The 27,827-nt window shown below is 44.7% G+C and overlaps 1 protein-coding gene across 5 annotated transcripts in view; it reads right to left on the bottom strand.

Annotated features, from left to right (window-relative positions):
* garnl3 (GTPase activating Rap/RanGAP domain like 3) overlaps positions 1 to 27,827 on the bottom strand; it is a 71,523-nt gene that overhangs the window by 3,509 nt on the left and 40,187 nt on the right. For 2 of the 5 annotated variants that reach the window (XM_035527474.1, XM_035527476.1), the window contains exons 4-28: positions 27,429 to 27,528; positions 25,897 to 26,015; positions 25,542 to 25,606; positions 25,231 to 25,294; positions 24,598 to 24,624; positions 24,428 to 24,503; positions 24,194 to 24,292; positions 23,017 to 23,120; positions 18,548 to 18,656; positions 16,487 to 16,532; positions 16,288 to 16,394; positions 15,985 to 16,100; positions 14,449 to 14,571; positions 10,560 to 10,634; positions 10,094 to 10,208; positions 8,695 to 8,721; positions 6,613 to 6,717; positions 5,140 to 5,256; positions 4,470 to 4,645; positions 3,880 to 4,038; positions 3,340 to 3,406; positions 3,148 to 3,255; positions 1,785 to 1,903; positions 1,401 to 1,536; positions 1,060 to 1,119 (exon numbers count right to left, since the gene is read on the bottom strand). In XM_035527474.1, the coding sequence (XP_035383367.1) occupies positions 1,060 to 1,119; positions 1,401 to 1,536; positions 1,785 to 1,903; positions 3,148 to 3,255; positions 3,340 to 3,406; positions 3,880 to 4,038; positions 4,470 to 4,645; positions 5,140 to 5,256; positions 6,613 to 6,717; positions 8,695 to 8,721; positions 10,094 to 10,208; positions 10,560 to 10,634; positions 14,449 to 14,571; positions 15,985 to 16,100; positions 16,288 to 16,394; positions 16,487 to 16,532; positions 18,548 to 18,656; positions 23,017 to 23,120; positions 24,194 to 24,292; positions 24,428 to 24,503; positions 24,598 to 24,624; positions 25,231 to 25,294; positions 25,542 to 25,606; positions 25,897 to 26,015; positions 27,429 to 27,528 (2,419 nt within the window). The remainder of the gene's footprint in view (positions 1 to 1,059; positions 1,120 to 1,400; positions 1,537 to 1,784; positions 1,904 to 3,147; positions 3,256 to 3,339; positions 3,407 to 3,879; positions 4,039 to 4,469; positions 4,646 to 5,139; positions 5,257 to 6,612; positions 6,718 to 8,694; positions 8,722 to 10,093; positions 10,209 to 10,559; positions 10,635 to 14,448; positions 14,572 to 15,984; positions 16,101 to 16,287; positions 16,395 to 16,486; positions 16,533 to 18,547; positions 18,657 to 23,016; positions 23,121 to 24,193; positions 24,293 to 24,427; positions 24,504 to 24,597; positions 24,625 to 25,230; positions 25,295 to 25,541; positions 25,607 to 25,896; positions 26,016 to 27,428; positions 27,529 to 27,827) is intronic. The other 3 variants (XM_035527475.1, XM_035527477.1, XM_035527478.1) reach the window with 3 other exon arrangements.

Genomic DNA, 27,827 nt, shown 5'->3' with positions numbered 1-27,827 from the left:
GTCAGCATCAGCAGTTATAGCACATGCACGCAAGGGAGGACGAATGATCTGTGGTGTTTACAAGCTCCACAATAAAGGGGTTTACTGATCTTAGTACAGCTTTACCATTCCTTTCCCAAAGTTTGACAGCATCCCAATTATTTCTGAGGATTCTTGAGGTTATTATATGGGCAGACGCTAGCATAAACTCCATGCCCACCCCACAAGAGCATGAGAATCTGTAAAGTGATCTGTAAAATAACTTCATACATTATCTACCAGTCAACAACACCTTTGGACAGCATAAGCAGGTTGGCTAAATTGGAATTAATGGATACATTCAAGAATTGACCCAAACCTTGGTGGAAGCATGCAGTTTCTGGGATATTTGGATATATTCCTCATACATATATGCACGACAGCACAACAGAAAAAGAAAAACAAAACAAAACACTGTGTGTGTGTGTGTGTGTGTGTGTGTGTGTGTGCGCACGCGTGCGTGTGTGTGTGTGTGTGTGTGTGTGTGTGTGCACGCGCGTGTGTGTGTATGAGTAGTGAGTAGTCAGTGTAGATATGTGTTAAAGACGAACAGTTTGATTCTGCCACATGATGCAGAGATGGCAGTTGCAGGTGATTGGCCGGTTGGTTAAAGTACCAGGATGTGGGTTGTCCCAGGCCCTTGCTGCCTCTCTTTAGGCCAAACGATCTGAGAGTAGCACTCTGGGTAACGCAAACTGTGTGTCTATGAGGGACAGCAGGGGAGAGGGGCTTCGACAAAAGTATGCACAGTGACAAATGTGTCCTTCTTCCTCTCCACTGATCACCTTCATGTTTTCCTTTTCCCATCACTGCTCTCCCTCTCTCTCTCCCTCCCGCTCCCTCCCTCTCTTTCCCTCTCTCTGTGTGTGAAAGGACGGTCGAGACACATTGAGACACACTGCGCTCACCGAGCTTTTGACTAGAGCTCTGTCAGCATGCGTCTGTGCACGAAAGCAAAACCCGGGGCAGGTTTCCGTGGCAATGTGCATGTTAGTGTGGCAGTATGGGAAACGCAGGCAAAGGTGGAAGACCCCGCAGTACCTTCAGAGTCTTTGGACATGTAGAGGGAAAGCTTGGTGCCGTAGGGAATCCGAATACAATCTGGACCAGGGTGGAAAAGAGCGTGGAAAAGAGCGTTACACCAACCCGACCCATATGCTCAATCTTAAGCACACAGAACTAAAAGCAGATAAACCAACGTGCACACATGTACCCTGTGACTAACCCATGGGTACAACATATGTGTGTGAAAACACCACAAAAGACACTTTAAAATCAAAGACAGCCTTTATAATAATAAAAAAAAAAAAAGCATTCCCCAGTCCACAGCGTAACAGTGTGCAGGAAAGAAACAACAACATATCCCTTCATGCTTCACCTACCATCTCCAAGGGGTGACGGGAAAATGGGCATCTCATAGCCTGTGGGTGTTTGAGGAGAACTCTGGGAACTGGTGTCTCTGGAGCTACAGTTGGAGGCAGAGTTCACCGGCGCTGATGACATGAAGTAGATGTCGGACTAGGTAGAGAAACAGTGAGACCTGTCGTCTATAAAAGGGCACTTGAGAAGACTGACATTTATTTTTGATAGTTACCCTTTCTTCCTGCCATCCTCCCCTTTAGCTAACTTTAGTTTGAGCCAAAGCAAACTGCATATTGTGGCCACTCCCTCTGGCGAACCACAGCCTGCTCCAGCTGGGAGGACATGTGCCTCCCTCATGTCCCGCATGTCCTGCATGTCCCGCGGCGGTGAAACACAGCACTCACCCTGGAAGCAATCAGCTGGAGCTCAGGAACCACAGCTGTGTACACCAGGTTACCATTGACCACCAACCGGATCTCTATGGAGTCGGTGGTAAACGCCAGTATGTAGGGAAACGCACACACTGTAACACAGGAAGTGACATCACTATGAGATTACCAAATCACTACTTTGCACAGCTGGAATATAGGATAACTTGGACATTATCTGTGGGAACGAAAATGGGCACAAGGAACTAAACCTATTTGCTTTTAGCCATCGGTGTAAACTTATTGATTTTGATACACTGTGTCAACACTGTGGACTTATTTTACGTAATATTAAAAACCATCCAAAAATAAGTGTTTACATTATGTTGATTGTCACTTGTCGAGTTTATGGAAGTCCACACCTCCTTCAGGTAGTGTGTGCTTGTCTCAGTAGCCACACAAGCTCTGGGTTATTAAGTCATTATGTTACAGCTTATTTAAGAATGCTTTGTGTTCATGAGCATTGTCGGTCATTAACGTTATGTTGGCTACTTTTGTTGTAGTTCGTACACTTCTAGGTTTGCTTTCATTTTCATTACTTTCATTAAACACAGAGACTCATTTGCACCTTTCTTTTATTTCGTTTGCACATTCTTCACCAAATGATATAGAACATATATATATATATATATATATATATATATATACACATATAGAACATGTATAAAAAGCATCTAACTGAAATATTCAGTTAAATTGTCACGGTTGGTCGGCCAGCTAGCAGGAAGGACACGCCCACTCCTGCTAGGGATCACACCTCTTACCTGCCCTGTTCACAGTCTCCCGAATACTGATTGCGTTTACCTGTTCCTTAATTGCTTTCTACCCTTATTTAAACCCACAGAGAGACGGGGCTGCACATTAGTGGACCGTCGACGTAAAGTCAAGTCTAGTAACTGCGTTCACATTACGAAGAAGATTACTTCTGTGCTTCCCATCGCTGAGCGTCCGATGGATAACAACGAGCACTTTTTAGCAACAGCGCTTCTTGTTTCCTCTGTACCACCAGTGTCACAATAATAAACAATAACCAAGGAACCAAAGCATCATGTTTTTCAGCTATGGGGTTTTTCTTTTGGTGGTGCCATGACTGTTTGTATTTGGTTTAAATTTTGTCCATGAAGTCCCACTACTAGCACAGACACATAAAATCCAATCTACTTTAGGTAAGCGAGTCTGTAGCACATTAGCAGGTCTTACATTGGGATGCCTGGCATGTCCCACGCTGCCTGTGGAGATTTTGCGCCATGGAGCTATAGGCCACGGACGCCCAGCCCATAGTGATAGCGTTGCTGTGGTAACTTGGGGGGGGGGGTACACTGTTGCTACGGTTACTCACCAATGCTGTTGGGCATTTGATTCCAGCTGAACTGGAAGTCAGATGAGTTGGGTTGAATCATGGGTGTGGCCCCATTAAATGGACACACTTTCTTATAAGTGCAGAGATCTGTGAGCAAAATGATTGGCAGGTGTCAGGCATGGCGTCAAAGGCTCAAGACGGTGGATATGCATGTACACAAGAGATACAGACTATTATAGCAGAGCAGTAGCCCAGCCTCCCCGTCTTCATACACGTCTATGGCTGCTACGAAGTTCACCTGCAAACACATGAGCCACATCCAGTAGACCTCAACTGTGTTCATCATCGTGTGTGTGTGTGTGTGTGTGTGTGTGTGTGTGTGAGTCAAGACACAAATGTCCTATCTAAGTAGAAAAACCAGACCAAAACAGCTAACTGAACTTGTCAGGACCTTGTCAAGAACTTGTCAGGACCAAGCCTAAAATGTAAAAGCCTAAATTTTTTACTTCTTTTGGGAGGGTTGGAAAGAGTTTCAGAGGTCAGGGTTAAAATTACCTTAGAGTTAGCCTTAAAAAATGTAAATTACTTGTAATTAAATTAAATACAGATTATATATAGCTAGTTACGTATCTATAATACATATGTATTGTGTGTCCTGACAGGATATAAACAGAAGGTATAAATGTGTCTGCGTGTGTGTGTGTGTGTGTGTGTCTGTGTGTGTGTGTGTGTGTGTGTGTCTGCGTGTGTGTGTGTTTGTTAGTCTCTAACCCGGTTGGAGTCAACGTGGTGCAATCTGTAGGCATCGCCAGTGCTCTCATTGATCAGGTCGAACTGATGCTTATACGCCACACAGATCATGTGGTCGTTCTCGCCCGTCGGCCCATCGACCAGCGACATGATGACTGGGGAATCGCACAGGCAGATCTCCTGTTTGGCACAGGCAAAAGGGCATGTTTGACAGGCAGCTGCTAATCCCTGCACCCTTAGCAGTTAGAGTGCAAGAACACCAAAACAATAATATGAAATGGATATGTAAATGAGTGGTTATTGACAGAAGGCGAGTTCTGATAATTAAGCCATGCTGATTAATATTAGTTCTCATCCACACACAGATGGCACAGTTATTTACTGCCAATCAAAGAAGGCCCATGTATTTTTTTTTAGCTCACTGTGAAATCAACTCAAGGCAAAATGTTTTGCTCAGTAAAACCAATTATGTTTTGTATTTTTGTGGGGTGTGGTGTGGGGCGGGGTTACTGGTTAAATAGTTCCAACTGTTTAGACTATACCCATGGTGCTGTTGACAGTGTATATCATATTGCTGACTATAATCAGAATAAACTCCACCCCTCTCCTACCCGGATGTACTGGAACTCCTCCACCGGCGAATCGCTGGCTCCGGTACTCATGCCAACGAACGTAAGGCAATCACAGCGCGGCTGTTTCCTTGTGATGAGGAGGAGCTTGTTCCTTATCGCCGCAACAATACGAAGCTCCGCCCCATGGTGCGTGTTTATGGAGTAGAGATGGCAGCCTGAAGAGACAAAAGCAAACAATTTAATGCGGAGCTCTTTACTGGACTGTAGAGATATTGTGCTAAGTGGACCCTATTACTTCAGTGCTGTTGACAATTGCTTGACTTCTTCAATTAACTGCCTCAGTTCACCTCTTGACGTCACTTTACAATTCAGTTGGTATTGTTGGGTTTTTTGTGGGGTTTTTTTTTTTACAGTTTTAGCATCTAGAACTGCTTTTCCAAATCAGCTAATTCCAAAATTAATTGCACGTTGAGATATGCTGACAGTTGATGCTGACGGCGTAGATGCATGGTTGCTGCAGATTAGACAGAGGTACTGACATGCCCTGAACTGCCCATTTTTCCCTGCCTCAGAGATGCTCTACTGGAACACACAGGTGTCAAGAGGACCCAGGGTAAGCCGGGAAAACGTTCCCAACATCACGACTCCACTTCCAACAGCTTGGTGCAACAGAAAGCTGGAATCATCTAACCAGACATTTTCCTCATACCCCTGGTTTTCTCTAGCTTGTTCTCTCTGCTGTCGCCTTTGGTGCGGACGAGTTGCCGCTCCTCTACGCCCCGTTTGAGCGTGCTCAGTCTGTACACGTACAGACGGGCATCCTTCCCTGAAAGAAAAACAAGCAATAAATCATGCATCTATTAGCAGCTGCCGAAAAGCACTGAATAACACATCCCCTCCCCAATTACCCACTACCTGCGCGCTAGTTTCCTGTCCTGAGCAGTTCACTCTACTGTTATAGTGTTTTGTATTGTTTATTGTGTAGTGTTGAGTATATTTTGCTGCTCACCCAAGGCTTCTGGATGGAAGAGAGGGAATGGTAATAAAGTGACTTTGACTTTAGGTGCAAACCGAATACGCAGACATATTTCAGTTTCATACATGAATTTCTCAAGCAGAGGAAAAAAATGTTTTTTAAAAATAATGTATTATTGAACATGGGTAAGCTAACTAAAGTTTTAATTTAGTTTTTGATGAATGATGAAATAAAACCAGTTCATGGTAGTAGTCTAAGGCTTTTGGACCCTGGTGTGTGTAAATATCATTATGATAAAAATGTCACACGGAGCCAGGCAACAAATTGCGGCAAAGCAGATTCTTGAAACAAAATAAAAGCCCTCAACCAATGACTTTTTTCAGTTAATACTCAGCAGACCAAGACCCTGCTGCAGCCTGATTGGATCCAAATCTTCAACCCTCAAAAGTGCTGTTTTCAAACTGAAGATTCTTAACTGAAGGCAATAATCTTTCACTAAGCTGTAGCATTCAGGCTAATGCCAGCAGCATTTGTGTGCAGTCTCCTGGTTGTGGTGTATGATTGGATTACCCAAGGACTGTAATATGGAGGTAGTGGTAAGTATTATTCTTTAGATGGTCTAAAGGACAGTGTGGCTGCTAGACTGAACTTTGTGCTACTATTGGTGAGATTACTTTACCTGTTATATTCTGTTTGGACAACTTTTTTTGTTTGTGATAACCTGGTGGCCAATTAAGGACCTGTCTCGTCGGTGCTAGAGAATTGCTAATGCAATTTGCTGGTTTGTGAAAGTCTTGTCACAATAAACAGTAGGTTGCCTGGTGATGAGGGCTGCAGAGAATTCATTATTTTCCTCCAGCAAAAGTTCCTTGCTACTGTCTACTTCAGGTGCTTGGGGGTGCGGGGGCATTAGTTAGATATTAGTTAATATTAAGACAACGTCTGGTACTTTCCCTTACGTCTCTGTAACGAGCTTTGAGTCTAGACTGCACGTCTAAGTGTATGTGTGTGTGTGCTTGTAAGAATGAGACGCAGGTGTCGAGATACTCAGGACACAGGGGTGGACTATCTGGCATACAAACACTAACATATTCACATGTGCCGGTGTATATGGTTGAAATCACACTTCGTCTCCCTCTTTGACGTCCCCTCCCTGTGTGCCTCACTCAAACACACACACGCCTCCAGCCAAGTACACGCACGCACCTTTATCGGCCCTTATGATGAGAAGGTCCAGTGGCTCGAGCACATGCATCTGTTTGACTGTGAGGGTCTTGTCGAACACTTGCACCGGAGGAAGGGACGAAGAGTCTGCCCCCACACACAAAGCAGCACAGCATCTTGGGCTTACTGAGTGTACTTAACAAAGCACTGGCAATCACGTCTCTAAGACACTTCACATATGATAGGTTAAAACTTCAAGTCCCTGTTTAGATTACAAACACTATAACATTACATTTGGTTTGTATTTGATTATTGTAAATTATACTAGAAATGATAAATAATGCCTTGCAAAAGGCAATCCCCTTATGTCTACAGATTCATCTGGATTACAAATGACACTAATATATTTTGTGCTGTCATATTTTGTTTTAATGACTTCAAAAATTAATCCGTTCAAAATTACTGACTTAATTCATTTAAATACATTTTTTATGTAAGAAAATATTTTTTCATACATATGTTTCTTACATTGGTCTTATGCAAGAAAATATTCTTTTATAAAACTTACTAATGAAGATACAATTAACTTACTCAGTTCTGGATAAAAGACCCCCTTTAATTCAAGTACCAAGAAAAATTAAGAAACATTATTTAATAGTACATCACAAAGCTCTGAAGGAGCAAGGGAAGGACAACATCAGGAGCTCTGTGTACAACTGCACCGCATGAGAGGGGAGCTAGAAAAGAACCATTACAGAAGAAATAGCACAGCGCAGAAGAGCTGGACTTTGCCAGACAGCCTTAGGCTAAGGCCACACCAAACTGACACCAAAGAACCAACGCTAACTAACGCTATCTAATGCTAACTTGGAGCAACTGCTGATCGCCTTCCACCAGCTCGCTGTCGGCCATGGTGTGTATTTAGACTCTAACACACCAGACTACAGCTGATGAAGAACAGGTACGAATGTTCCGAGCTTGCGCAAAAGGAAATAATTTCGAAGGAACCCGCTGCTTCCCAAAGGTGCAGGCTTCTTAGAAAGAGTGCACTGACTAACTTCTTGAGCTTCAGTTCCTTCCTTAAAACTGCATACAGTAATGCCAAGGCAATGACAAATGTTCCACCTGTTTTTTAGATAGTCAGTACAACAGAATTATTTTCTGTGTAGAAAAAAAAATAATAATTCAGACTGGACAGCCAATTTAGACTGAACAACCAATCAGGAACCTCCTTAAGACCAACCACCATAGCCAATTCAACCTGCAGTCAGCCAAAACACTGCTGATGAGGACCAATTCGAAAAAAATAAATAAAACGGTACGGAAGACATCAAACAGGCGACAGTCGATCACCAATGCCATCCAGCAAGCCTGACGCTGTCCGTCAGCGCTAGTCGGGTCAGGGTGACCCTAACCTTAGAGTGACTTAGCTATAGCATGGGATAGGGTTTTGTGGACAGATTAGGCAAAACTGGACCTTTTTTGGCAAAGATCGGAATGCTTTATGTGGTGTAAACCTAACACTGCATGCTCCTCAACAAGAGAGTATGGGGGTGGAAGCATCATGTTGCATCATGGATGCTCCTCTTCAGCGGGGACTGGTCATCTTGTTCTAATTAAAGGACTGATGGATGGTGTAAGTTATAAGTAGATACTGCAGGTCAACCTGCTTCAGTCTGCTAAAAATACTAAAGCTTGGGAGAAACTTCCCCTGGTTGGGAATTCTGGTTGGGAATCTATGGCACTTTCTGTAAATTGGCGTCCATAACTGAACAACCTGGAGCAAATCTGCCAGGACCAATGGGCAAAAATCACTTCCAAACAATGTGCAAAGCCGGTAGACTCTTACCCCAATAGACTTAAGGCCCCTGTTGCAGCAAAAAGTGACATCATTCACTTTGACTTTACGAGAATATTGGTTTGTAAGACAAACACTGGCTAGAACAAACTATGTAAATGTTTGTTCTGGATGAATCTGCTGAGTTATAAAGAGGTTGTATACTTTTGCAAGGCACTGTATAAATTGTGGATTATTTTGGGTTTCCAGTGTTACAATTAAAATGAATTATTCAGCATTAGTGTAACTACATTGAAGTCTGATTGGAAAGAACTGATGTATTTTACCTGCATTGCAGAGTAGTGGGTCTGATGCTAAAAACAAAGACAAACAAGAAGTGTCTTACAGGGCAGAATTCATGGCATTACAACATAGTTTGGTTCATATTATTAGTGGCTATCTTTTACTTATGGGACATTTTATGATTTGACTTTTCAATCAAAAATTTCGACACTGGGAATTGGTTGAGTGTTGGAAGAGACCTGCCATCACCCAAAACTCACTGCAAAGCCATTGCAAGGGCCCAAATAATTACACCACTTTGACTTCACTGCTCTGTGTCAGTAAACCTTTTTGTTCATACAGAATTCATCTTTCAAGTTTTTGTTTGTTTTTTTTGGTTCACTAAGGTAGATGTTTTATTATCACACTTTCTACTTACCGGTATTCTCCTTTTCCTTAGCGAAAACTGAATCAAATTAATGGTCTGCTCAAAATGAAAGTCTCAAACTCATGAGCAACATAAATCTCTTTAGCAGTTAATCTACTTATGAAAGCATGAATTCTCCAAACTGGTACCTGCTACTTCAGGACAGCATTAAAACATATGGACTTTGATTATGTACAGTAAACAGGAAACATCTGTGACCCAAAGCTGTATGCTAATTCATGCAAAGAGGATTATGGGAAATGGTCTGTTTTCATTCCATGACAGTGGTGTCCTGCTATAAAGAAGGCATTGTGTTCTCTGCACATGCGATAAGTTCATCGCCGGCATGCGCAGATATTTAACATGATCTCGTGGTGCCGTTAGGTGTGCTACAGCTGTTGCGGTGCCACTCGTGTGTCGTGGCCACGCACGCAGGTTGTGCGTACATGCGGCACGGGCTGCTCGCCCGTACCCCCTGCGCTGTCGTTGCCAGGGTAACAAGCCCAGTAAAAGCTCAGGAACTCTACACCACTGGGCTCGCCGTGACACGGGCTTCTCGCCGCGGCCTGTAGCCTGCTAAATATTACATGGGAGTGTGAGCAATCGAACAGTGGGAGAAGTCTGGTTTTCTGAATGAATGAACCTCTCTGAATAAACTGAATAACTTTGTTGTTGATATGTTGGTATACAGAACTCTGGCAATATGGAGAATACTGGTAATATACTACCAAACTTCAAGTGCAAATATGCTGTGTACAATATGTAGTTAATCTATTATACTGTGATCCTAAGTTGCATGATGCTGTTACACTGGCACCCTACGCTTTATACTGTATACAACAGCTGAAGGTTGTGCATAGTGTCATTACAGTGTATCTAGAGATTGCACTCAGTATTGCAAAAGTATGAATTTACATTTGAAACTGGAGAATAAAACTGGAATTATGCTTTTCCTACAGCAGAAATGCCACTTATTTCATAACTGCTTGGGCACGGCACCAGTTAGCTGGCGCTGACCTATAATGAAGTACTCTCACCTTCTAAGAGCATGACCCCCGCGGACTCCGTGGCGACCAGGAGTGACTGACCCCAAGAATCTCCAGCCACAATGTCGTATGTAAAGCTAGTGCAGAAGGACTGAGACTCCCATGGCTGTGGAAACCACACACACACACACACACACACACACACACACACACACACACACACACACACACACACAAACACACACACACACACACACACACACACACACACACACACACACACACACACACACTCACACACACACACACACACACACACACACACACACACACACACACACACAAAGAGAACTCAAAAGATGGAAGCTCCCTCTCCCACACACCTCCAAGCTTCTCTCACACACTTACTCTCCCACACACATTCTCCTCCACACACCTCCAAGCTTCTCTCACACACTTCCTCTCTCACAGTTGCTCTCTCACACATCCTCTTCCTGTATTCCTCTCTTTCTCTCACCTCCTTTCTGCAGAGACCCGTGTTGACTAGACTGGTAGGAGCATCCCCACGGACTATGGTCTTCAGCTTCAGTGCCTGGAAAGATGCACAGACAAAAGAAGATTTTTCCCCTAAAGAAATGTGCCAGATGTTCGGAGATTAAGCTACCTTAAAAGGTCTTTTCACACCAAGGACAAATAATTCACATGAAAATGCTGGATGTCAGTTTTGTTCGCGAGCTTCAGCACGAACTGTGAAACTTCCGCAGTCACAGTCCGTCATTTTTTTGTTTGTTTGTTTGTTTTTTTATTGGAACCAGTTCAGTTGCTTACATTTGCAAAGCAAGTGTATTTATAAAGTGTATTTATTCATGACTGAGGTCATTCAAAGTGCTTTACAAAAGAGAAAATACAAAGTTTATAAAATTGATTTCAAAAGGATATAAAGAAAATGGAAATTTAAAAGTTTGATTAAAACATGATTAAAACAACAGATTTAAAGAAAAGCAAAGAAAATTAAATTAAATTAAATTAAATTAATTAGAATAATAAAGATCCATTATAGGATAGAATTGCTGTAGAGCTAAAAGAACAGTGTTTTAAATGAAGCTGAAACCCTGTCAAATAAGAACGTTTTTAGTTAAGATTTCAAAGTGCCTAGTGTCAGGGCACTTATATCTGCTATCACCTGGTGCTGTCTAACAGCAGTATAGTAGCTCTGACATGTTGTACTGTTTACCTTTGGCACTGTTCCTAATGATCTGAGAGTTATGCACAGCTCATGTTCCTGCAGCATATCAGAAGCATGCTGGTCCTGTTAGAAGCCCATTACCGTAATCCGTCTCGTTAGAAATAAAGGCACGGATGAGATTCCCTAGGCCTGCTTTAGTCAGGAGATCTATAACTTTGTTAATGTTCTTAAGATGATAAAATGCTGAGTTAGTAATTGGTTTGATATAACTGCTAAAACTGAGATCAGAGTCCATTAGTACGCCAAGGTTACAAGCTAGCTCTTTAGATTTGAGGGCTCTCTAGACAGACAGCTAACCGAAGCCTCTGTTTACTGCTTCTGAATATAATCATAATTTTATCTTTATGTAACTGCAGAAAGTAGATCTAAAATGTGCCTGTAATGACACAGCAGAGTTTGTGTCCAGATAGTTTCTGTTTTAGCTATGACAAGTGGACATAGGAAGTGCAAGTCGAGGTTTAGGGAACACAAACCGTTTCATCGATATGACAGCAAATGAGAATCAGAACAGGAAGCAATGAGAAACACAAAACAGCAAAGACAAAGCAGTCAAACATGCGTACAATCAAACATTCATACAATCCCAACGAGGGAGACAGAGAGGACAATAACTGACTCAAGCAAAAGAAACGGGAAGAAAGCGTAAGAGCTGTAATGAAGGACTGGGAGGAGGAAGAGGTAAGGCTGGACACACTAATAACAGGAGGAATTACAACACGTGGGAGCAGGACATGGAAGGAGGAATTACAACACGTGGGAGCAGGACATGGAAGGAGGAATTACAACACGTGGGAGCAGGACATGGAAGGAGGAATTACAACACGTGGGAGCAGGACATGGAAGGAGGAATTACAACACGTGGGAGCAGGACATGGAAGGAGGAATTACAACACGTGGGAGCAGGACATGGAAGGAGGAATTACAACACGTGGGAGCAGGACATGGAAGGAGGAATTACAACACGTGGGAGCAGGACATGGAAGGAGGAATTACAACACGTGGGAGCAGGACATGGAAGGAGGAATTACAACACGTGGGAGCAGGACATGGAAGGAGGAATTACAACACGTGGGAGCAGGACATGGAAGGAGGAATTACAACACGTGGGAGCAGGACATGGAAGGAGGAATTACAACACGTGGGAACAGGACATGGAAGGAGGAATTACAACACGTGGGAGCAGGACATGGAAGGAGGAATTACAACACGTGGGAGCAGGACATGGAAGGAGGAATTACAACACGTGGGAGCAGGACATGGAAGGAGGAATTACAACACGTGGGAGCAGGACATGGAAGGAGGAATTACAACACGTGGGAGCAGGACATGGAAGGAGGAATTACAACACGTGGGAGCAGGACATGGAAGGAGGAATTACAACACGTGGGAGCAGGACATGGAAGGAGGAATTACAACACGTGGGAGCAGGACATGGAAGGAGGAATTACAACACGTGGGAGCAGGACATGGAAGGAGGAATTACAACACGTGGGAGCAGGACATGGAAGGAGGAATTACAACACGTGGGAGCAGGACATGGAAGGAGGAATTACAACACGTGGGAGCAGGACATGGAAGGAGGAATTACAACACGTGGGAACAGGACATGGAAGGAGGAATTACAACACGTGGGAGCAGGACATGGAAGGAGGAATTACAACACGTGGGAGCAGGACATGGAAGGAGGAATTACAACACATGGGAACAGGACATGGAAGGAGGAATTACAACACGTGGGAGCAGGACATGGAAGGAGGAATTACAACACATGGGAACAGGACATGGAAGGAGGAATTACAACACGTGGGAGCAGGACATGGAAGGAGGAATTACAACACGTGGGAGCAGGACATGGAAGGAGGAATTACAACAAGTGGGAGCAGGACATGGAAGGAGGAATTACAACACATGGGAGCAGGACATGGAAGGAGGAATTACAACAAGTGGGAGCAGGACATGGAAGGAGGAATTACAACACATGGGAACAGGACATGGAAGGAGGAATTACAACACGTGGGAGCAGGACATGGAAGGAGGAATTACAACAAGTGGGAGCAGGACATGGAAGGAGGAATTACAACACGTGGGAGCAGGACATGGAAGGAGGAATTACAACACGTGGGAGCAGGACATGGAAGGAGGAATTACAACATGTGGGAGCAGGACATGGAAGGAGGAATTACAACAAGTGGGAGCAGGACATGGAAGGAGGAATTACAACACATGGGAGCAGGACATGGAAGGAGGAATTACAACACGTGGGAGCAGGACATGGAAGGAGGAATTACAACACATGGGAACAGGACATGGAAGGAGGAATTACAACACGTGGGAGCAGGACATGGAAGGAGGAATTACAACAAGTGGGAGCAGGACATGGAAGGAGGAATTACAACATGTGGGAGCAGGACATGGAAGGAGGAATTACAACATGTGGGAGCAGGACATGGAAGGAGGAATTACAACACGTGGGAACAGGACATGGAAGGAGGAATTACAACAAGTGGGAGCAGGACATGGAAGGAGGAATTACAACACGTGGGAACAGGACATGGAAGGAGGAATTACAACACGTGGGAACAGGACATGGAAGGAGGAATTACAACACGTGGGAGCAGGACATGGAAGGAGGAATTACAACAAGTGGGAGCAGGACATGGAAGGAGGAATTACAACACGTGGGAGCAGGACATGGAAGGAGGAATTACAACACGTGGGAGCAGGACATGGAAGGAGGAATTACAACACGTGGGAGCAGGACATGGAAGGAGGAATTACAACACGTGGGAACAGGACATATAGAAGGAGCACACGTCACCACGCTAACAACACAAAAACAAAGCACCGAGGACGTAGAGGAGGGGAGCTATTACATTAGAACAGGCTTGTCAACGTTAGGAAAAACGCTCAAAATAAAGTGCCATACCATTTGTTTGTCATAAATACTACTGCATACCATATTTCAAATGTCTTGTATAAATCTTTCAACCAATAAAATTCAACCCAGGTTAGGTATCCCAGCAGTGGTGGTCGCCTTCAAAACTGACTGTATTCTTGACACTCTTTCATCTCCATGACAGGCACTGCCTTGTGTCTTAACTTGTCAAGCTGTTTGACTGTCCTGTGTGCTTGTACGTGTGCCCACGTGTGCCCACGTTACCTGGCCTATCCGGACAAACTCAGCCTGCCGCGCCTCCTCCTTCTTGCGAGCAGACTTGGGCGACTCAGGCAGCACGTCGCTAAAGGACCGCCGATTCAGCATGTTCTGAGGAGAGAAGGGAGCCTACAGGAGCAGCAACACACACACACACACACACACACACGAGCAGGTCTGAGAGGAAAGATGAAGAACTGCGTGACAGAGCAGAGTGAGCGCATGAGCGACTGACAGAGCAAAGTTGGGGCCACAGGAGAGTGAATGCAGGACATTGATACACTACAGGGTGTGTCCTGAGAAGCACGCTCACCGCAGGAACTTTTCAAGATGACTCACAAGAAATAATAATGTGCTGCAACCTTTTCAGGCAACTGCAGCCAAAGGTCAGAGCAGCACCAAAACCACAGACTGTCCTTTGGTCATAGGTGGCACAAATCTAAGATGATCAAAAACCATATTTTGAATTTCTTCTGACTAGTTGAGCTGAGAATGTTACATTGCATTAGAAACACAAGAGGCACATATGAAGCAATCACTAGAACATAAATGGAAAAGGGAATAATTTATTTAGGTCTAAACAAAATAACAAAGTAAACAACATACACATTAAACACAGACACATAATCATAGATGAATAATGAATTTAGTAAGGTATGTGTGTTCTATGTGGTTCACAGGGAATGTATTTCAGCAGGTACTGCAACTGCTAAGCCTTGCAGTAGCGTAGAGCTGTCTGTAAAGTACCGCGTGTGAACAGGGGCAGGTGGCACAGCACGAAAAAGAGCGATGGCAATGCAGAAGCTAACAGGAGAATGATGAGAAAAGGGTGAGACAAGGGGTGAGATGCTGAGGAAGAATGGAGCGAGACGATGAAGAGCTATGCCATCATGACGAGAGTCTGCCAGGCTTCGGGACGAAATGCTGCAAAAAACAGCAGTGTCAGAGATAGCAGCATCTCAGACGGCAGTGGCAGGGCCAGGAGATAATTAGCATGTCTGTGTGTGTGTGTGTGTGTGTGTGTGTGTGTGTGTGTGTGTGTTTATGTGTGTATGAATGTATGTCTGCGCGTGTTTGTATGTGTGTGTGTGTGTGTGTGTGTGTGTGTGTGTATGTATGTCTGTGCATGTGTGTATGTGTGTGTGAATGTATGTCTGCACGTGTGTGTATGTGTGTGTGTGTGTCTGTGTGTGTGTGTGTGTGTTTATGTGTGTATGAATGTATGTCTGCGCGTGTGTGTGTCTGTGTGTGTGTCTGCGTGTGCGTGTGTGTGTTTGTGTGTACGTGTGTGTGTGTATGTGTGTGTGAATGTATGTCTGCGCGTGTGTGTATGTGTGTGTGTGTCTGTGTGTGTGTGTGTTTATGTGTGTATGAATGTATGTCTGCGCGTGTGTGTGTCTGTGTGTGTGTCTGCGTGTGTGTGTGTATGTATGTCTGTGCATGTGTGTGTTTGTGTCTGCGCGTGCGTGTGTGTATTTGTGTGTGTGTGTGTGTGTGTGTGTGTGTGTGTGTGTGTGTGTGTGTGTGTGTGTGTGTGTGTACCTTATGCAGGTCTGGCATGAGGTCCTGGTACAGAGATCTAATCAGCATGTCGAGAGTCCTCTGACGCTTCTGAGCAAACGTGGGGGTCTCAAGAGTGGCTTTCTCTCCATTTATTACTGAACGGGAGAGGTAACAAGACTGAGACACGCGAACAGAGGGAAGCCGACAGACGTATGATGCGATGTACAGTTGCTGATTGTGTAAAAGTGATCCGTGCTGATCCCTGCTTGTTTTACTTTACTTCTGTTCGCATCTGCTATTAACGCTATGTGGTAAAAAAAAACCTTAAATGTGCAGACTGACGTTTGACGAGTAAAAAGTCCCTGAACTCCTGGTGGTCTGTGAACACTGGTGGGGAAGGAAGGGGAGGTCCAAAGAGTGGTACGCTCTCCTCAGAGAAAATCTTCAACCTGCCAGAACACCAACACCATTATGTGTCAAACTGGGTCAGATCATCCCAACATGGCTACATATGACAAGACTTACAAAAACAGAAATGTACCTGTAGCTGTCATTCTGACTGTTATATCTAACCAAGGCAAAAATATCTGTGAGGTGAGTTAAGGATTTAAATAAATAATAAATGTGACTGGCTCTCTTTATATAAACTCATACAGGAGAGAACCTGAAAGAGACTGTAACGGCCCGGGTGCCGCAGGGCGCGGGACAGGGCCCGCAGACTCCCTTGACATTGTGAAGCGTTTAATGATATGAAACATGAACGACATTGGTGGCACTCACACATAGTAACGACACTGAACATGAACACAAACAGTCAAACATCAACAACAAAGATCTAAACATCAGCATGACAGAAGCAAACGATATTGACATTAACGTTAACATTAACAATGACCAACGCCGAGGCATGCACTGACAGAGGCTTAAATACACAGAGACTCGGCAGTAAACCCCGTGCAGGTGCATGCCATCAAGGAGGGTGTGGCCACAAACGAGATTGAATCCCCCTGCACGCGGCAGGCCGTACCACGTGACTCGTTGGGGGTGGGGTGGGGGTGTACTAGACTGCCCTGAGGGAGGCAGGGATTCCCTCTGGTCAAGAGGTCTCCCGGGCTTGCGGTTCCTAGCCCGCCTCAAAGCTTTTGGTACAAGCGCCTCTGTGCGGAGGAGGACCAATGTGCCCCACAAGGACCGTAAAGAGGGTGGTTGGGTGGAGCCAGCAGGATCTCCAAAGGGCAGGGCTGAAGCCCCAGACCCTTCACTTCAGTGGACTTCCAGTGAAGGAGAGGAAGACTGTTCGGGGGAGGAGCACCACCGGAACCGGGGCGGGCGTGCATGCCCGCGTGTCCGTCGAGGCCGTGGACCACGTCTACAGGAACACAGGACCTGAAGTGTTTTTGTACAGGCGCTTCTGTGTGTGTGCGTATTTGCGCCGTCTGTTTGTAGGCGCAACATAAGGAACAGAATGACCAACCACCACAGGACGCCAGCTGCCTTGGCGCGAGACGGCCCTCCTAGCAGGAAGTGTGTAGGCACCTCCCGCGCTGCCGCCTGGATCCTTGGATATTGGGGAGAGGATCGCGGCCGATGTCTGGGTCCACTCCGGAGGTGGATGGGAACACCCCCTGGAATTTCTTGGGGGGGGGGCCTGTGGCATTCAGGCCAGGGCCGAGGAGGACCGTAAAGGGGCCGGTTTGGTGGAGCCAGCGGGCTCTCCGGTAGGCAGGGCTGAAGTTCCTTCCCCTCTGTGGACTTGCCCGCGAGGCTGGAAGGGTCCACGCAAAGCCGCGGAAGCAAACCGCGTCTGGGGCGCTCTTAGAGCAGTTGGAGGAAGGAGGACCGTTCAGGGGAGGAGCACGGCCAGAACTGGGGCGGACGTCTACGGCACAGTGCCTTGCGTGTTTGTGTAGAGGCGCTTCTGTTTGCGCGTATTTGCGCTTTTTAGGTGTCTGCAGGCGCAATTGTGCGAGGAGCGTACCAGACTGCCCTAAGAGAGGCTGGGATTCTGCCATACTCCCATACTCCGTACTGCCTGGATGTGTGCACGGCGGCCTAGGGCTTGCTGTCCTGGAGAGGACGCGTTGGGAGCCACGCCCCTTGGGAGGGGCTTCTGTCACGGGACGCTCCCCCCGCCCACAAGTCACGTGGTATGGCCTGCCGCGTGCGGGGGGGGGGGTTCACCCTTGTTTGTGGCCACACCCCCTTGATGGCACGCACCTGTACGGGGCTAATTGTTTGTGTTCGTCAATCTATTTAAACCCCTGTCGATGCCTGCCTCAGTGTTGGTCATTGTTTGTTAGCATCTGACGTAGTATGTTTGCATCCAGGTTTGCATAGGCATTGTATTTGTTTGTCTTGCGGTAAGTGTCTTCATGTTCACTATTAATGTTACATGTGAGTGCAACCACATGTCCTGTGTGTTTAATGTCATTAAATGTTGCACAAAGTCGAGGGAGTCTGTGCGTCCTGTTCCACGCCCCGTGGCACTCGGAAAGTTACAGAGATACAGACAGACAGACAGATCAGGAGAAATTGAATGATAAAAAGAAGTGACTTTCCATTCATGTAAGTACAGTGCCAGCTATTCAAGTTGAAGGGATACGTGTAAAATGGGACCGGATCATAGAGGGCTTGAAGGATGGTGAGGCGTCATCTCCTTCCTGGAATACGATGGTGACAATGTCATTCCCGATATGTCTCTTTCTCTCCACCTGTGACAGGGGACAGGCAACATAAACAATATTCCTCAATTTATCCTAAAACATACATTTTGTACAGCTCATTATTATTATTATATATTATTATATAATATGTTAAATAAACATTGAATACACAAATTAATGCATCATATCATTTTAATATGAAGTCAGGAAATGTAATATCCTATTATCTCCCAATTTTGGAAATTACCATGCTTTATTGACCTCTGACATTCACCATTCACCTAATCTACATTTGCACAATACCACCCAAGTAAGTATTGACAGTCCTAGTCTGAAGATGGATCTATTCAGTAACACACCACTACAATGTTTTGCCACAATTTATATTACAAAATCAACCCAGTAATTATGAGTGCTTTACAGCTATGAGAACTAATTTCAAAATTTTCATCTTTTGTCATTTTGATTTTTTACTTCAGTGCTGAGTGTGCATGTTCGTGTTTGCAGGCGGTATGTGCAGTACATGCCCGGTTCACCATCAATACTGGTAAATGCAGTTTGACAATAACAGTGCAAGTGGTTCTCTGTCCAGGGGAGTTAAGACCTTGAGTGAGTGTAGCACTTGCGAACACTCGGACAAGGAGTTCAAGCACCACGCTCAGACTAGACGCAGCATCTGATCTGATATAGAGGGGCAGCTGATAGTATCACAGGTGGGGAGGGAGGCACGAACTAAGAGAATGAGACACAATGAGACAGATCAGGTTAACTGATGCTGTGCAAGACGAGAGGATGACAAGAAAGAGTAGTTGCTAGCCGCTTGTTTTACAGTCTGCTGTATATGCCACAGGAAAGACATGCATCTTAAAACGTCTGATAAGTCGGATAAGACAAGCCAGCTGTCTGTATAACTTTAAAAGAGCTAAAAACAAGACCTAGATTAATTCCTGCTATTTATTTGCATTACAGTACATGCCCTCCCACACAGACACACACACACTCATATCCTGTGTAGATGACAGAGACATTCATGCTTAAGGCCTTGTGACTATTTTAGTTTTTTTTTATTCAGCTATTCCAAGCCAGTGTTATTTGCACATTGCAAGAATTATGTGTGAACAAAAACCTGGAATTTTATTTCATCCTCCAGCCACTAGGTGGGGACCACTTGGTTAAGGCTGCCAACACAAATGATCTATAAGACCATAGAAGACCACGGTAGCTGATGACCAAAAAGACTTTCAGCCATGAAGAAAAACAGATCAACTGTCCAGGATGTAGGGATGGGTGTGTACCATACAACCCTTGGGTGAAGAGGACACCAGCGTAACTTCAGACAAGGTGGTCTAGAAAATCACTCGTAAGCCTCAAAATCAGAAGGGTCAGGTCAAAGATCACAGGCAAAGTCTTGGAGACAGGGGCTGAAGATTACATTTCACCGCAGTGAGGAGAAGTTTAGAGGAAAGCAAGAAGGATCTCGTCCGCAACTCAATGCCCATTCCAGAAACATGGCGGCCAGGGCTTCCAGGGCTGCAGGAAGAATTGCCCTAAATGATGATGTGTCTTCCAGAACTGCATCCACACCCTAAATGATGATGTGTCTTTCAGCCGAGGCAGCAGGCTGACTGCGAAAGGGTCCAGAGGCATCTTAATTAGTCGGATACAACCAAACTCACTGGACATCTGCTCTGCCACACTGTAGGACGGCCTGCCTGTGTGTTTGGAGGGCACTCTTGAGGGGCCACTTCACACTCCCTGGCCTGTACTTCATGTCCCTTACTGAACACGAGAATGAAGCAGAGAAAAATGACAAGGGGAGGGGAGGGGCAGAGGTCAAGAGGTCATTGACTATAGACGTGAGGCGATCAGGCCCTAAACATGACAACCACATTTAATATTTACTTAAAGACCTCCTGGATTGAAGAGGGTGGGCTTAAACAGGCCCGTGGTTCCTGCAGTTCACTTGATATGAGATTTTGAACTGAAGATGACAGTCTACACGTTAACTTCATGGATTCATTTCAAGTCCACCATACTGGAGCCAATTCAGCCAAAATGGTCACCATTCAATATTTATGGACAGCACTGTTAATGTACTGTATCGGTTGAATAACATCTGAACTGCCGTGCGGTGAGTAAACAGAATAGGTATGGAACATGCATCCAAGCTTACTGACATATGCCCGCACTATGAGCTCATTGCGACACATTACCCTCGTATACTGTGCTTTGTTTTGTCACTGAAGCATTTCTTCACCATATGTGGTTGATTTTTTTTTTGTTTTGTTTATTTTATGACTACTAAATTGTTTTTGCTGTACTGTACTGTATCTGTATTTGGTTAAATGTAGTCTTAAATTTTGTAACGGTTAACCCTGTTGTGTTAAGACTGATTTGTGTTAAGGTCAGCACATCCTGGCCTACAGTATTGCTCTGAGAGCGCATGGGATCCTGCACCATCAATAAATTATTTTCCATTTGGGGAAGAGGTTTGCATTTGCATTTCCTCATGTCGCGCGTGTTATTCACACAGGGAAATACCAGTACATAAACATAGGGGAGCCACAATCATTTTTACCACTCTGTTGGAAATAAACTTACATTCTTATTCACGAGGCAAACTGGTTTGGAGTTTATGTTATCACTAAATTTGATGACACATGTATTGAGGTACACAACGTTTCCAGAGAAACAGGACATTTCAGACAGAGGCCGAAGTCTTATGCTTCTACGGCTGAAGGACCTCTGTCCAAAATGCCCTGCTTGTCTGGAAGCATAAATGCATATAGAAACTGTTATAGTGTCAAAGACTGAGACTATATTGAGTTAATTAGGATGGTTCTGGGAGATGTTTCAGAAGATGACACAGGTGTTTGGTGAACACATTTCAGCCACGTGTACTCTGTTCCACTCTGCTTGCATGTCCTGTGAACAGCGCTGTAGAATGGCACCTTCCAGCTGGTAGCTTCCGTTAGAGGGCGGTGGCTTTACACATAGCGCTTGTTTATGTTGTTCCTTTGTTTTGCATGGGCCTCTGGGTTGCCTCCCTCGTGGCGCTGTGACGGTATCATGCGCATACTCTGATAAGTCCCTTTTGTTCCATGGAATGCTACGTTGGTTTCTTTTGCTCTTGTTAGTGCACTTTTATATTTGGTTTCGTTTTGTTCGTTCCATTAAAACTCTTTAGTTGAAGACTCGCGTTTGCGGTTGCCATTTTTCCCATATGTTCTTTGCCCATGACACACATTCATTTAAATGTGTTAAAGCAACTTCTGCTTTACATAGAAGGACATTCAGTCTGAATTTCCACAAAGGAAAATGTGCTCAAGTTTATTTTTTGTTTAATTTGAGTTTAATTTAAACTTTTGTTTAATTTTGTTTAAGTTAATATGTAATATGGACAAAACCAGATGAGTCAGATGACACAATGGCCTCTTAGCAGCTGCACCCCCAGTTTAGTACTTCCATTGGTCTTGAAAACTTTTGAACTTCCTTTTACTCACTATGACCACAAACACTATTTCATACTGTCACATGGCAATGTGTAAAATTTTAATCTTTACTATCTTTTACATTTGAAACTACAGTTGAAAATACGGGTTGAAAATACAGCTGGGATACGGGTGGGCTGGGTGCTCTGAGATTCCGAGGGCTGGAATACGGGTAAGATGGGTGCGCTGTGATTCCCAGGGCTGCGATTCGGGTGGGCTGGGTGCTCTGTGATTCCGAGGGCTGGAATACGGGTAAGCTGGGTGCGCTGTGATTCCCAGGGCTGGGATTTGGGTGGGCTGGGTGCTCTGTGATTCCGAGGGCTGGAATACGGGTAAGCTGAGTGCGCTGTGATTCCCAGGGCTGGAATACGGGTAGGCTGGGTGCGCTGTGATTCCCAGGGCTGGAATACAGGTAGGCTGGGTGCGCTGTGATTCCCAGGGCTGGGATTCGGGTGGGCTGGGTGCTCTGAGATTCCCAGGACTGGGAGAAGAGATATAGCATCATCGACTACTTACTGCACTGTCAGCTGCCTCGTCTTCTGCTTCAGAAGACACTGCTTTGTTCTCTCTCGCTTTCTATTCATTTGTATCCTTTGAGCAACATATTGTTGTGCAGTTGAAAAGCGACTGTTGCCAATTTATTTTTCCATCTAAACTCACAGTGTAGCTTACAGTGCAGGGTCATTGCTGACTGCAACCAAACACATCAGTGATACTAAAACTGGTGATCGACATGGACCAAAATGGACATAGACCAAAATATCCCCAAAGTCTGTAAGTGCACAATGCCCAAAAGGTAGTACTTAGACCTCCTCAACAGCATGTATCATTTGTAGTCCTGTGTGTGTGTGTGCGTATGTGTGTGTGTGTTTGTTTCAGTGATTGGTCTGTGTCTGTAATTGTGTGCTAGGACCCACCTGTTGTTTGTTGTCTTTTGAGTAAGGTAACATGGTGGATACATGGAACATGAGCTCATGACCCTGATAGACTGTGTAGATGGAGTGAATTCCTGTAGTGTCATCTAACAAAAGCAAGAGAGAGAGACACACAGAGAGAGAGAGAGAGAGAGAGAGAGAGAAACAGAAAGAGAGAGAGAGAGAGAGAGAGAGAGCAAGAGTAAGACAGAAAGAGAGAGAGAGAGACAGCGAGAGAGAGAGTTAAAAAGTTAAACGTAATAAATGATTTTTATCTTGCAGATAGAAGGTTATATACATGAGTCTGTATACATGCACGTAGGTGTGTATGTGTGTATGTATATGTGTGTTCATGGTATAACCATATATGTTTGTGCGTGCATGTGAATGAGTATGCATTTGGGTAAGCACCCAGATGTGTGTGTGTGTGTGTGTGTGTGTGTGTGTGTGCATGTGAGTATGCATTTATGTAAGCATCCAGATGTATGAGTGTGTGTGTGTGTGTGTGTGTGTGAGTGTGCAATTGTGTGTGTAAACCTCCAGATGTGTGATTGTGTATGTGTGTGTGTGTGTGTATGTATGTGTGTGTGTGTGTGTGTGTGTGTGTGTGTGTGTGTATGTGTGTGTGTGTGTGTGTGTGTGTGTGTGTGTGTGTGTGTATGTGTGTGTGTGACTGTGTGTGTGTGTATGTGTGTGTGTGTGTATGTATGTGTGTGTGTATGTATGTGTGTGTGTGTGTGTGTGTGTGTGTGTGTGTGTATGTATGTGTGTGTGTATGTATGTGTGTGTGTGTGTGTGAGTGTGTGTGTGTATGCGTGTGTGTGTGTGTGTGTGTATGTGTGTGTATGTGTGTGTGTGTGTGTGTGTGTGTGTATGTATGCGCGTGTGTGTGTGTGTGTGTATGTGTGTGTATGTGTGTGTGTGTGTGTGTGTGTGTGTGAGTGTGTGTGTGTATATGTGTATGTGTGTGTGTGTGTGTGTGTGTGTGTGTGTGTGTGTATGCGTGTGTGTGTGTGTGTGTGTGTGTGTATGTGTGTGTGTGTGTGTGTGTGTGTGTGTGTGTATGTGTGTGTGTGTGTGTGTGTGTGTGTGTGTGTGTGTGTGAGTGTGTGTGTGTGTGTGTGTGTGTGTGTGTGTGTGTGTGTGTGTGTGTGTGTGTGTGTGAGTGTGTGTGTCTTACTCTTAGTGTCCAGGCCTCCTCTGTAGCCTGCCCAGCCCTGCAGACAGATTGTGTCCCCAAGCAGATTCAAGAATTTATCGAAGTTCTCACTTCCCAGCTCTATAAAAGTTTCACAAGACCAAAGAAAGACAGAGCAACATTAAAATAACAGACAATTTACACAGAGGGATTCCAGCTGCACGCTGTGTGCAGGTCTAAGTTTATACTGAATTAGGGATGTATGGTTTTGCTCACCGTTACTAAACATTTCATCATCTGTCAGCTGACCATCTTTGGCATAAAGCACTCCAAATTTAAAGTTTACACTGCCCTGTAAACACATGCAGGATGTGGGGTGATATGTATTTAGTGAGAATTCTTTTGTATAATTAAAAAACATCCAAGCATTTTAATCCTAATTTTACCTCTTGCTCCTCCAGCACCAGTAAATCCTGAAAGTGGGATTAAAAACAAGTCTGAAAATGCCGTACAAACAGAAAAATGCAATACAAACAGAAGTTCAGTGTTTGCATTCTCAAGCCAAGCACACAGTCTTGTGGAAAGACACACACTCTCTCCTGCCAGTCTTCAAAAGGCTTTGAACTGCTCTCATAGTCAGTGTGTTTGTTATAGGAAACACAATCCGAGAACTGAATGTTGGTGACGACGAACATGTAGGTTTGATTGGCATGTTGGACCTCTCAGCTTGGCCAGTGCCTATCAATTGAAAACTCCACATCTTAATTTATACAACCCTGCACGTTCATATGTAAAGAAGTGTGAGAATTTAGCTCAGGACTTTAACCCGCAGTGGATCGTAGGAGAAAACAGCACAACAATAACAGCCAAAATGCAATTTCACAACTGCAGCTCTGTTAACACAGGCTGTCTGATTTTGATTTCCTACTGAAAGCATAAGAAATATCTGAAGTCTCGTCTGCCTGTCTGGAGCCTGCGGAACTCTCGACAGCATGACGAGCACAGGCACAACTCCAACAGCAGGATTCCCCAGGAAGGTGAAGGATGGTGGGACTACAGCAGGCAGGTGTGAGTCCCACCTTCTGGATCTCCGGGTTGAGGATCTCCCGGGGGCCTTTCTCGAAGCGCTCCATGTTCATGGCACTGGTGAGAAAGAGGGAGAAAGATAGAGAGACACATACAAGAAGTGACAGAGAGTGAGACATACAGAGAATGACAGAAAAATACAGACAGAGAAAGAGACACTTGTGGATGTGAATAAAACAGGTGTGTTGTATTTGTACAGTCATGTTGGATAAAGATGAATCAGTGCTGTCCTTTAAGTAATTCCATATGTGTTTTAAGCATAGTCTGAGTGAAGCAGTTATTGCACAGCACACGTTTTGCTTACCTTAATATGGACTTGACTGATAGTGTTTTTGTGGGGCTGTATGGGAGGCTAATCTTAAGTGTACCCTGAAGGTAGAGAGCACAACAGGTAGGATGAGACTTCACACAGGAGGTTATTAGGATCACACCAATCAGTCCTGCAGGACCAAGGACTAAGTCTTGTTTGAGAATCAAGAATGAAACACATTCTAATAAAAAAAAGAGCCCTGTGTACATCTGTGTGTGTGTGTGTGTGTGTGTGTGTGTGTGTGTGTGTGTGTGTGTACACATGTGTGTTTGACTTGTAGAATGACCAGAAATTGTAATACACACACAGACATGCATGCACAAACAGAAATATATGCACACGGTCTGACCGTCTTGCGCCAGAGGATGGCCCGGTACTGGGGAACTCTCTGGTTGTTCTGGTCCGACAGAACCACAGACAGGTAGAACGGGTTCTTCTCTGCATCCACGCCAACATAGTTCTGATGGACTGGAGACAAAATAAAGCACATGCCAGATAAGGATTTCCTTGCCAGACATGCAAATTGCTCGAGGATCCCAGACAGACAAACAAACCTACATAAACTCCTATCTGTGCACACGTGTAGGCCTAGGGAGAGCTGATCGGCAGCTTTAGGTTAATGTGGAGAAGACTGAGAAGCCTGGTGGGGCAGTTCTGGAGGACGGCGCAGCAGCCACTAGGAGGCAGGAGATAAATGAGCACAGGCCAAAACCCAATTACAGGGGCAGGATCTACAGTGTCTCCGCGCCTGCACCCATGCTGTGTCATATCCTCCATCTCTCAGTCTCCCTCTTTACCCCTGAGCCTCCCTCTGAAAGGTATTTGCGCTGATTTAAATCAATTAAGGTGACATAATGCAGGTATCTGCTTCCTGAGAATGCGGACGGCAACGTAGGCAGTGCAGAACTCTGTGTGAGGGTAAGGGAAATGATGAGAGAGAGAGAGGGAGAGAGAGAGGGAGAGAGAGAGAGGGAGAGAGAGAGAGAGAGAGAGAGAGAGAGAGAGAGAGAGAGAGAGAGAGAAAATGAAGGATAGCAGTGCTGGAAGGAGGGTTCTCTCACACAATTTTGACAATATTATTACCCAAGAAGCCAGGCAGACTTGAACTGTGTTATCTCCTTAACGTGTGTGTGTGCGTGTGTGTGTGAGCACGCATGCGTGCGTGCATGTATTTGTGTGTGCAGACATACATGGGAGATCACTCTTCCTCAGAACTATCAGGTCTCAATTTTCGTTACCACACAAATGGCAGAATTACAGTCTCAGTACCAGATGCCTTGGGATCCACAGAGACATCTTGTTACGGGAACATTTTTCCTTTGGAAGTCAATACAAAGGTATCTGGATGGTGACCATGGCTCCTATGCGCTGTCACCTGGAAGTCTGGTCTACCCTTTACGATGACCCATCCGTTGACTAAAGCTCCTGTAGAAAATTGTATTAGCTAGCTAGACAAGCGTTTAGGAGCTATATGAACTTATAATAAATGTCTCAGTAATAGTGGATATTGAATAATTACATTCAGACTGTTCTCTGTTAAATTCCTTTGATTCACATGATGAAAGATTCTGCACTGACTTCCAACTGAGGCATACTTTACGTGTTAGCAATGGTAAAAGCTTGGTCTAGGCTTTTAGCTCACAAACAAGCTCTCCTTTACAAATGCCCACAACATCGTGGTGCCAGAGGAGAGTGTGTTTAGCCCAAAGACACTAAATCAGAGGTGTTTTCTTTTTTTACTGTCACATTTGTCCATTATTTTTGAAACTGACCAGACCTAGCGTATATGACAAAATTTCAAGCCCATCAGTGATTTGAAGCCTAAATGTGTGTGTGTTTTGTGTGTATGTGTGGATGTGTAAATTGCAGCAGAGGGTCCACCTTTTCCTAGGAAGTACTTGAAGAACCATCTGGTATGGTACTCAGGGTTCTCTAGGTGGACATCTGTTCTCTTCCAGGTTCCTGGGGTGTAATCTGTCATCTACAAGAACGACCATGCAGACAAGCAACACTCATCAAAATATTACACCAATCACTGAGTTACAGTACAGTTTCACTGTAAGTATTATGCCTTATTGTTACATAGTAATGTAACAGTAGTCCAGAGAAGAGTGTATGGTGTCATAAATCCACATTACAAACAAAACTAAGAAAAATTATTCTTCATAATGGGGGAATTGTACACTAGGCACAGTAGGTAGTGAGTCATGGGGATATGATGTCTCTCAGAGGTATTTCTCTGGTTCTTCAGCTCCTGATTGGCTCGCACTAACTGGCTCA

This window comes from Electrophorus electricus, chromosome 6 (assembly GCF_013358815.1).
Source record: "Electrophorus electricus isolate fEleEle1 chromosome 6, fEleEle1.pri, whole genome shotgun sequence".
Classification (NCBI taxonomy): domain Eukaryota; kingdom Metazoa; phylum Chordata; class Actinopteri; order Gymnotiformes; family Gymnotidae; genus Electrophorus; species Electrophorus electricus.
This window is presented reverse-complemented; position numbering and strand designations above follow the sequence as displayed.